The sequence below is a fragment of the Sceloporus undulatus genome, chromosome 1, assembly GCF_019175285.1.
Source record: "Sceloporus undulatus isolate JIND9_A2432 ecotype Alabama chromosome 1, SceUnd_v1.1, whole genome shotgun sequence".
In the NCBI taxonomy this organism is placed as follows: Eukaryota; Metazoa; Chordata; class Lepidosauria; order Squamata; family Phrynosomatidae; genus Sceloporus; species Sceloporus undulatus.
Genome location: NC_056522.1, coordinates 216,936,356 through 216,947,243, shown reverse-complemented (window position 1 = coordinate 216,947,243; position 10,888 = coordinate 216,936,356). Strand labels below are relative to the sequence as shown.

Below are 10,888 nucleotides of genomic sequence, written 5' to 3'. Positions count from 1 at the left end.
ATGGAGATGGTGATATTGATATCAGCCAGCTTCTGAGGCCCAAATGTCCTCCATTTTGATCATGCCTAACAAACATGCATTTATATTAACTTTTTTTTAAAAGCATCAATTTTTTTCACATGTCCTCCATTTTTTAAAAAATGTATCCTACATTTGAAAATGCCCTATATTATTTAATTATTTATTTTTTGGCTTCGGCCCCCCAGTTGTCTGAGGGACAGCAACCCAGCCCCCGGCTCAAAAAGGTTGCCTACCTCTGGGTTGTATCCTTAGAATATGTATTCCTGCATGGCAGGGGGTTAGGCTGGATGGCCCTTGTGGTCTCTTCTAACTGTGTAAGTCTATGATTCTAAAGCAGTAGTTTTGAAACAATTATATCACAGTCAGCTCACATTGCTGCAAATTTCTCAAATGCAATGTTGAATGGTAGTAACATTAGTGATGATAGCATTGCTGCTGTTTGTGTTTGACTGGATTAATAAATGAGTGACACTGTTGATATTTAATGAGAAAAAATGACTTTCAGATGTTTCATATTCTAAAACATATTCAAGTATTGTTTCAAAAGTACACTTTGGAATGAGTGATAGGCAATCAAGGAGTAACATGCAGAAGAGGAAGCATGATCAGGTGAGGCTCAGAATTCACATTGAGAAGACAGAGGCTTGGATTGATCAGATAAAGTATTCTGATAAATAGACCACAATTATGCCAATATTTTCAAGGTTATTTACTTAATAGATTGGGATATAAAATTTATTTGATATGTCAGTCTACTTCTGTGCATTACTCAAAAGCTACTCTAAGTTCAGTCAATTAGGTCGACAAGATTACTGTCTTTCTCCGTGCAGCAGTGGCAGTGAAATCCATTTTCTTGGTATAATACTTCACTAATTGGTCAAGTATATTGTTGAACGTATCTTTTAATTTATTCTCTCTGAATTTTATCTATTTTTATATGCTATTACACACACACACACACTCACTCACTCTGACTGTAATATAAATCCTTCATCAAAATGTTTTTTTTTAAATTCTTAATATGCTGCTATACCTTCCATGTTGTTTCCTTCTTATGGGAACCCTAAGGTAACCCATGGGGTTTTCTCATCTTCAGATCAGCCCACCTCACCAGCTTCAAAAATTTCAGCAAGTTTATACCTCTCCTCCAGGTGATTAATGAAGAGAGCATACCATGTTTTTATTTGTTTTTACAGTTAGAGACAAGACATGAAAGAAGATGTATTGACTGAGACCCTGATAAAGCTGCCTTATGTGGGTAGTGCCCTGCATCTAGCAGTACAGATCCCCATAATACCACACTTTAACACTGATTATATTCAGTACATAGAGAGATCTTTTAGCACCTTTGAAATTAACTGAAAGAAAGAAATTGACAGCATGAGCTTTCATAGACTTCACTCTAAGTCTATGAAAGCTCATGCTGCCAATTTCTTTCTTTCAGTTAGTCTCAAAGGTGCTAGAAGATCTCTCTACATACTGATTCTAAAGACTAACATGGCTGTATCTTTGAATTCTACTGATTATATTCAGCTGTCATATTCCCAGTCTTTTAGATGTTGTTTTTGGCAAAATAAGAACAAACTCTGTAGTCACATTTATTGACTCCCATGTCTCAAGAGAAAACTTACTGGCCTTTTCAAGTCATGGTTTGTTATGACACTGAAACTGGCAAACTGTGGTTCTATTAGTCCCCTCTAAACTAGGTTTGTATACTAGAATGGGATGTGAGGGGGGGATGATGGAGCATTTGAGGTTATAGCTAATTCCATTCCCCTCAACCATGGAGGAAATTAGTCCCTTTTAAAAAAATTAATAACATACACTAGAGGTTGAATATCACAGAGACTGTGGGATATATAAAGATGAATACTTTAATTGCTTTACAAAACTTTAAAGATTGAAACAGACAGGTACCTGTTATGACTAGTGCTGTACATTTTTGTGAATTAATCTATCCCCTTTCAGTAAAGAAATAAGAAATAATAATTACTAGCTTACTAAGGCACCAGGTCCTATGTGCTCTTAGAAGCTAACCAAGGTAAGCTTTGGTTAGTACTTGGAGGGGGGACCACCAATGAATACGAGGTGCTGTAGGCTATATTCTAGACAAAGGAACGGGCAAAACTATCTGAGTATTCCTTGTCTAAGAAAACCCTGTAAAATTCATGGTGTCACCGTAAGTCAGTGACTTGAAGGCACAGGCACACATATAGTTAGCAATTTGTATAATGAAAAAAAAGAAGGATGTGGCCTTTTAATCAGAATTTTATTGGCTTCCAAGCTGACCTACATAGAATAAAAATGGTTTTAGTTTACACCTTAGGGGTCACATTTGAGTTCTAGCACAGAAAATTGCTAAAATAAAACCACTGTGCACTTAAAATGTTTAATAACCCAGAGACAAGAATGTAGGAACACAGTGTTCAGTATAATATGAATTCAGAGTACAGGAGGATTATGGATTATTTAATTTTAAAATCCTCTTTGGTTAATTCCACCCTGTCTTTTATGTTTTGGTGTGTGAGTGTGTGTATGTGAGTTGAAGTATGAATATTAAGTGCTTATAATAGAACTCTAAAGTAGTAGGACCAAAAGGAAAATAAACCTTATCTAGTCCAGCCTACAAGCATAGTTAAGCATAAGAAGGAAGAGAGAAGATAAAGTTTTAAAAACATACATTCTTAAGGAAGTAGCAGGAAGGTTGTATTATTGCATGTCTTTTTCTCAAATTTGTTGTCAGTGTGTTAAAACCCCCCACAGCAACCCAAAATGGCAAAACAAATTATTGTTAACTACCTATCAGAGTATGTGATAATTGTCTCTTTCCAGATTAATGGATTGTGATGGAACTGGTAAATTTTAATGACAGAGCCCTGTCCTAGGTTTTATAAGTTTCTGGAATGAGGAAATGACATGAACAAACAATAAGTTACTGAATGTCCTCCTTTTCTTCTTAGTAGAACTGGTTTGTCTCTCTAGTTTTCTGGAGAGTTGGGGGTGGTGAATTCACATGAATGATTGCTTGATTATATATAGGATAGAATTCATTTAATTAGATGGTGGTGGTGGTAGTGAAAGCACTATTACTACAAATTGTGTGGATTTATCTGGTGGCATTGACTTTGACCTTAAATAAACCACTATATTGAGAATTGGGATATAACTTCTGTCTTTCAGTACATTCAGTACTTAAATGTCTGGTGATTACGTGGCTTCCATCTGTGGATACTCCTTAATTTGTGCAACCTGAAGATCTTAGTAGAATACTTGGAGATGTCAGTTCAATCACTTGTGCTCTTAACCCTCGTGAGTGAAAGCACACTGAAATAGTATGGTTTATTGGTTAGCAAAGTTGTTAAATGCCGCTTTGAAAGGATGTTAAGTTCAACCATATTTTCATCCTATAGCATCCTCCCAGGTGACCAGGATGCTGATTCATTAATAGGAGCAGTGAAAATTTCCCTTCTTCACAAAACAGTTAGTAAAGAGGACTAGCAGTTTGGGTCAGAAACCAGATTGAAATGGATTCTGCAAAACCACTGTCATTTGAGAAACAAATGGCTTCCATTTCATTTCCAGATCCAGTTCACACTGCTGGTTAATGCCTTTTAAAACTAAAACCGTAGCTGGGAACCAGTTAATTGAAGGATTGCTTGCTTTTATCACCAGTCTTATCAGCTGATCTACAGTATGTCAATTCCTTATTAAGAATGTACTACAAGCATTCCAAACTCCAACAACTAAAAATTTTATAGCTTGCATTTACTGGAAAGTAAGGTGTTTCAATTATTTACAGAACAGTCTTCATCTTTCCAGCCCTTCCTTTCAGAGCCTCCTGGCCAAAGATCAATCCAAAGAGTGCATTGTTTGCTAAGAGTATCCTATTTAGCTGAGCTTTCCATTTAATTCCTATAGATATATGGGCTGGGTGTTTGGGTGCAAAGCTGAGGAAGAGAAGGGGCATATCATTGGTTAGATCACTGGGGGACAACAGAATCCCTTCAAGCTCATTTTGTCTAGTACTGCATTTGTGTGGTAAAGGTTTTGCCCTATTCTATAAAGGGCTTTAGTGATAATACTTCTTGTTTCTTTGTCAGTTTATTATCACCAGCAGCCTCTTCTAGTAGCAAGGTTTACTTCCTTCGAGGATGTCATTTTTGCATCCCCTAGAGGTTGGACCTGCCCTTTCCAATGGAATTAATAGCATCTTTTGGTAACTTTGAATGTTACGAAACACTCTGGCAACGCTGATTTGGCATGCTTCCTTGCCCCTCTCCATTGCATGGAGTTACACAGACATGCTGTACTTTAAGCCTAAGAATCATTGGCACCACAGTAGGATTGTGGGCTCACCTTGGGAATATGCTGGTGTATTATAAGCATGAACAAGTGAGATTGAAATCTGTGATGAAACTGTGACATCCACAGTTTCATTTGATGTTATGTTATGGAGTTTTTCTCCTTACTTGTGTATTGTCGGGTTACCATTATGCAGTGCTATGTTTAGTGGGTTAGTCCTGGAGTCGCCCAGGTGGTTGTTCATCTTATTTTTGAGAGTATTGTTTCATTACCTGTTTTCTTGGCTATTGGAATAGATGGAATTGTGACCTAGCCTCATCAGAATGGGATCCTTGGTCTGTTAGGTTGCTTAAGATTTCTTAACTATTTTCAGTCTCTCTAAGGAACCCTTAGATGGCAGTATCGTTCTCATTGTGATGCTATTTTAGTGACTAGAAATTCTATTGTGCATTTAATGTTTCCTGCAGTTGTTGCATTTGGTAAAGTACACACCCGTTAATAATTTAAATACTGAAAGATTAAAGTAGTAAATTCATTTTCTTCCATTCAGTGAACTCATATGATGAACTGTTACCCCACCCTGGCAGCAATGGGAAATGGATGTCTATAAAACAAGGAGTATGGTTTGCTTTCACTTTAGCTATCAGTTGGCAACACTTATGTGTCTCTTTTTCTGATTTTGAAAATATTGTGAGCTAGCTGCCAGACAGATTTTTTTTCCCTTTTTCTTCTTTCTCCCAACCCCCTTCATATAATCAACATTGTGCGTCATTTGCTTCAACAGAAATAAGATACTCAGTAATATAAAGCTGCTGGACTGGAGTATTTAGAGTGTTAATGTTGCAAGCTGTCCGCTTTGTAATCCTTGCCTCTCAGCTTCAAAGATTAAACTAGTAAACAGGGTTATCTTCAAATTGTGGTGGAAAGCAGAGGCTCTGCCTAGAGAGGCCAGTTGCAAAGCTGTGTGAGTTTTGACCATGTCAGAGTCACCCACTTTACATAGGCTGGAGGCTGCTCCAGGAACATTGCAGCAAGGAAGCTGCTTTTGTTCCACAGCAGAGTTTACATTCCAAAAAGTGAGCCTGACTAGAGCTTGCTGTTGCTGCTTTTTCCCCTTGACAACAGACTCCAAGAGTGGAAGTACGAGAGAGTTCACTGTTTTTACTATTGCGTGGGTAGCGTGTAAACTGTCTGCATCACGTATCTCTGCTTTTAAAGAGTTGTTCTGGTTTTCTCTGCTTATTCTGAAATGTGTGTTCCATCTGGAAAAATACTAGGCAAGCTACTAAGATCTTTCCCATTTCAGGTCCCATCAGGAAGCCCAAGTATGTGGAAAGTCCCCGGATACCAGGAGATGCAGTTGTCGCTCCAATGAGGAAAGTGTTGGAACCCACCGAACTCAACCAGAATGGTAAGCACATGTCTTTCAAGTCATTTCATTTTGACTTAATGACTGGACTTTGATTATAAAAACAGTAAGAATTGAGCTTTTCATGTTGAATGGTTTTGCAAATCTTGTGATCAGTTATTATGTACAAGATCTGGAAATGTCATGAAATTCTGGAATGATGGCTTCAAGAAAAATTAAGCATGAGAGCTGTGGGTCACTTTGACTGCAAGAGGCATGGTTGAATTTAGTTTTTGATCTGCTTTTGCTTTTTCCTGATGGAGAGTGCTCTACTTATGCCATGTTAAAGTGATGTGTCTTGCCACTGCCGTGAAAAGCTTCCCAAATCTGACAGCAATAACAATAGATGTCTGTATTGGCAAGGCTGGTAACAGCCCGACCTTGGAGTTAATTGGTATTCTTGAAAAGTTCTGAGTTCATTAAATTTGACTACAGCATAACAAACTGCAGTTTCAATGAACGTCGGTGCAAAATGACAATTAAGATGCCCTGTAAGTATTTGTACAATAATGAGGATTTCATATTCACTGTGATATTTTAGATTTACAGCCTAATTGACACCAGTGGAACCAGCCTATTAATATCAAATTAAATAGCTTATTTCTTGTTTTTCTTGTGCTTTGAATTTAAGAGCTAGGTTTTCCAAATCTCTTCATATGGAGAAACAGGAACAAATAGTCTTTAGGGGAACTGAAAACTCTTCCCTGGCTTCTTTTCTCATTTTTGAGTATATGTTGATTGGGAGGGGAGGATATCTACATTGCATCACATCCCAGGAGAAAGGCAGGGTGTACATTCAATAAATGAAATAAAATAAATAAAATTCATGCCATTTTAAATTGGGCAGCTGTATGCAAAGATATTTTTCTTCAAGCTAGAGCTTAATCATCAGAGCCAGGAAGGCTTTTAAATTCCCAAGCAATCATTTTAAGCACTACCTGCTTACCCTTAGTTTCATGCTGAAAACAATGGCACTTTTAATATATATTGGTCATCTTGAGTTTTTCTTCAGTCTTGTTTTCAGTCTGTTATTTTGGTAAACCATACAACCACTGACTATTCTGGATTGATAACCAGATATGATTGTTTCTTTGTTGTTGATTAGAAGGCAAAGCCCTCTTCTTTAAATGAAGCATTTTAATTGAGAGTTAGATAGCGATGCTTTATTCTCCTTGTCATTCACCTCTCATGACCCTAGTGATTAGTGACTGTCCCCTCAGCAAAAGGGATTGGAGTGTTTTGAACCAGAGAGGTTACTAAAGAGCATCATATAAACCCTGAAGAACTGATCACTCTTTGCTAGTTTGGGTGGGCTTAAGCCTCCATCCTCTAGCTCCCATATGGCAGCAAATTTTGCTGCCACTTGGCCATGAGCCTGCACACAATGTACAATTTAATGAGTAAAACAACAACATCAGAGATGGCCGAGAAGAGAAAGACTTTTCTGACTAAAAGAGGCAGACCACCAGCAATGAAGAAACAGCAGCTCCTAGTGGAGGCTGTGTAAAAGCCTCATGTATAGCCATGCAAATACATTTTGGTTGTTGTGCAACAATAATTGACATTTTTGCTTTAAGAGTAATGTAGTAACCCTAATTTTTGAGGAAGTTTCTTTATGGATGGATTCAAGGAAAGATGTGAAGGGGGAAAACTAATGGTATCTTTCGTGTGGCAGATACCATATATCCTCGACTGTAAGCCAACCTCATGTATATGTCGAGGGCAGGTTATGTGGCCAAAATTACGGATTTTGATATGCCCCTTGGATAAGTGGTGGATAAAACTTAGGCGCATGTACCCAAAGGAAAATTATGCCAAAAAAACTTACCAGCAGGCATAACTGTTTGTGCTTACCCTAAAGGCTGGATGGATGAGGAGGGAACTTTGGTAAATGGTGTCTGTGCAAAATATGAGGGAAGCAACCAGACACTGTCAAAACTAAGAAAACACACCCATGTGAAAAAAGATGAAACGGCAAAGCAAAGGATATGGCAACTGCATTACCAGTCATTAAAACCTTTAATTTGATAACTTTGCCTGTTTTAACCTGGAAAAGGTGACAAACATACACAAATGTCTTATTTAAATTCTTTACAACCTGATTCCTCTCAGAGCTCCTTTACTAGCATCACAATTTTCCCACCCAGGCATTCAAAAAGGCCAGAAGCAGAGAGTAGAGAGAATCAGTGTTTCTTTTAGGTTCTCTTGGGAGATCTTGCACCTTTGAGTCTAACTGAAAGAAAGAAGCTGATAGCATTAGCTTTTGAAGGCTTGAGCCTACTTCCTCAGATGTATAGGGTCTGCATCTGAAGAGGTAGGTTCAGATCTAGGGAATCTCATCCTAACAGCATTTTTCTTTCCATTAGACTCAAAAGTGCTACAGGATCCCATTGTATACTGATTTTCCAGACTAACACATCTATGTCTTTGAATTTTTTGATAAAAATTAGAGTACATTATTTACATGGACCCTGGATAGGTTGACCCAGGTTTTTTGGGTCAATTTTTAACTAAAATTTCTAGACTTATAATAATGATAATGATAATAATAGATTTATTTCTAGCCTGCCCTAACATGGAAAATCCAGGTGGGTTACAACAGGAAAATACATCAAGGTTACAATAAGATCCCCCAAAAAAGGAAAAAAATCAATCCCTATGCCCACCCCCCAATTCCAGTGCTAAAACAGGATTAAACAATCATAATGTAAAAACCGTAGGACAATAAAAACATTCAATTAAAATTTGGAGGAAAATAAGCAGATGAGGAGGCATTTTTGTAGTCGTGATCATGTTCATGTCAAGTTCGTATCCAGATCTCTATATCCATATCTCTATATCTCTATATCTGGGGAGGGATAACTAAGTTGGAAAGGCCTGCTGGAAGAGATCCGTCTTGAGTGCTTTTTAAAAAGCTGTCAGAGTGGAAATACATGGGTATATACAGACCTATACATGGGTATATACAGTACTTGTACCAACCCTGTGGTATGTTTCAGACAAGGTGTAAAATTGCAGCTCATTGCTTCATAACATATATCATATTTCAAAGTTATTATAATACCTGGTCTACACAAGCCATTTTTAGATCTTCATTGTACAAGATGTGTCTCTCACTTAGTGGCTATACAGACGGGCAGCATGTAGCTGCCCCTTTTCATCCTGGATTGGAGGGCCGTGACAACTACACACCGCCTCTGGAGGACACAAAAAGAAGCCGTGAAAAGCAGCTTCTTTTCAGTGTCCTGGAAGGGGCATCCTAGATGCACCAGCACACCATGACGACACCACTACCGCACCACGCAATTTGGGCGCTGTGCCACAGTGACGTCATCATGGTGCGTGCTGTGTAAATGGGTGCACACCAAAATGGTGCTATGGGGGCAGGGTCACCGCGTCGAGCATGTGGACACTATGACATGACTACGCCCACAGGCCAGCACAAGGTGCTGGTCTGTATCCCCCCTTAGTCTCAGACCTCTGCTATCCAAACATACACCTGTTATACACACATAGACCTGCTTTACAACCATTGGTTTTCCCTTTAATGAGGAAAGGCCATACATCATACATATGTTCTCTCAAACATGTACACCTTCTCCCTGTACAACATGTCTTCCTGTACCTTCCACCTTACTGATGTTGCATTTACATATGAGGAATTACTGGAAAGGGCCCATATCACCCTTTTAATAAGCAATAATGGATCTCAAGCCATCCATGCCCGCATTTCTTCCTCACTTCCCTCAGAGATTGACACAGACAAAGACAGAAGAAACCTGGTGCTTCTGGTTAAGAGAGAGTCATCACTCTCTGCTTGCTGTTAGCAGGCTCAGGTAGCTAGGTATTGTTACTTTTTCTCCACTATGGTTGATGATCAGGGCATGTTCTTAGTGAGGTTTCTAATAGCTGCTTCTGTAGGCTAAATCTAGTCATTTTGGAATAAATTGGAAGTTAAGAAGACACTGCTTTTAAATGTGAGAGTATCTTTGACCCATTCATTTTTTAAAACAACATGACAAATTTTGTTTGTTGGCCTTGAATTCTGATGGCATCTCCTCTCTCAATGAGTGTCTCTGGGCAGTAATGGGCTGGATGAGGAAAAACAGATTGAAACTGAATCCGGACAAGACAGAGGTGCTACGGTAGGGGCCCCGAAACCAATAATTGGGTTGCAACCTCCAGTCCTGGATGGGGTCACACTCTCCTCTAGTGATTGTGTTCGCAGTCTGGGGGTGCTCCTTGACTCGTCGCTCCTGATGACAAATCAGGTAAATGCGACAGTCAAGAGCGCCTGTTATCAACTTCGGCTGATACGCCAACTGCGCCCTTTTCTGGAAGTAAGGGATCTCGAGACTGTTGTACACGTGCTGGTAACCTCACGTCTAGATTTCTGTAATGCGCTCCACATGGGGCTACCCTTGTGCTTGATTCGGAAACTGCAATTAGTGCAGAACATGGTGGCCAGAGTAGTCTCAGGAACATCGAGGAGGGACCATATTCCTCCAGTATTAAAGTCCCTCCAGTGGCTGCCTATTAGTTTCCAGGCCCAGTACAAGGTGTTGGTTATCACCTTTAAAGCCCTAAATGGTTTGGGTCCAAACTATCTCAGGGACCGCCTCCTCCCATATAATCCTCCCAGCACACTCTGGTCCTCTGGGAGGAATTTGCTGCAGCCTCAAAGATCTAGGCTTTCGGCTACCTCCCAGAGGACTTTTTCTGTTGTCGCCCCCAGATTATGGAACGACCTGCCGGACGAGATCCATCAATTGACGTCTTTAGACAGCTTTAAAAAGGCTGTCAAGACGGATCTCTTCCGACAGGCCTTTCCTGGATAGATAATCCCGGCCTCAGGAACCCTCTTCTCATGAGAGTCCCCAAGGTACTCCCTGGAAATTTAAGTAGAATGCTACCGCAGTTTACTTTTTTGTCTTGTCTTGTTTTGTAATAATGTGTATGTGTTGATGTTGTTTTAATTTGTTGGGTTTAATTATAATTGATTTAATAACTTTTTAAGGGGGGAGGGAAGTAGATTTTGATGTATAATGTATTGTATTTTATTACTGTTAGCCGCTCCAATTGACCTCAAAGGGGTGGGATATAAATTATTATTATTATTATTATTATTATTATTATTATTATTATTATTATTATTAT

General features: G+C 39.0%; 1 protein-coding gene across 4 annotated transcripts in view; it reads left to right on the top strand.

Annotated features, from left to right (window-relative positions):
* Window positions 1–10,888, top strand: part of TANC1 (tetratricopeptide repeat, ankyrin repeat and coiled-coil containing 1) — a 176,916-nt gene that overhangs the window by 107,611 nt on the left and 58,417 nt on the right. For all 4 annotated transcript variants that reach the window (XM_042465137.1, XM_042465113.1, XM_042465128.1 and 1 more), the window contains exon 4: window positions 5,630–5,734. In XM_042465137.1, the coding sequence (XP_042321071.1) occupies window positions 5,630–5,734 (105 nt within the window). The remainder of the gene's footprint in view (window positions 1–5,629; window positions 5,735–10,888) is intronic.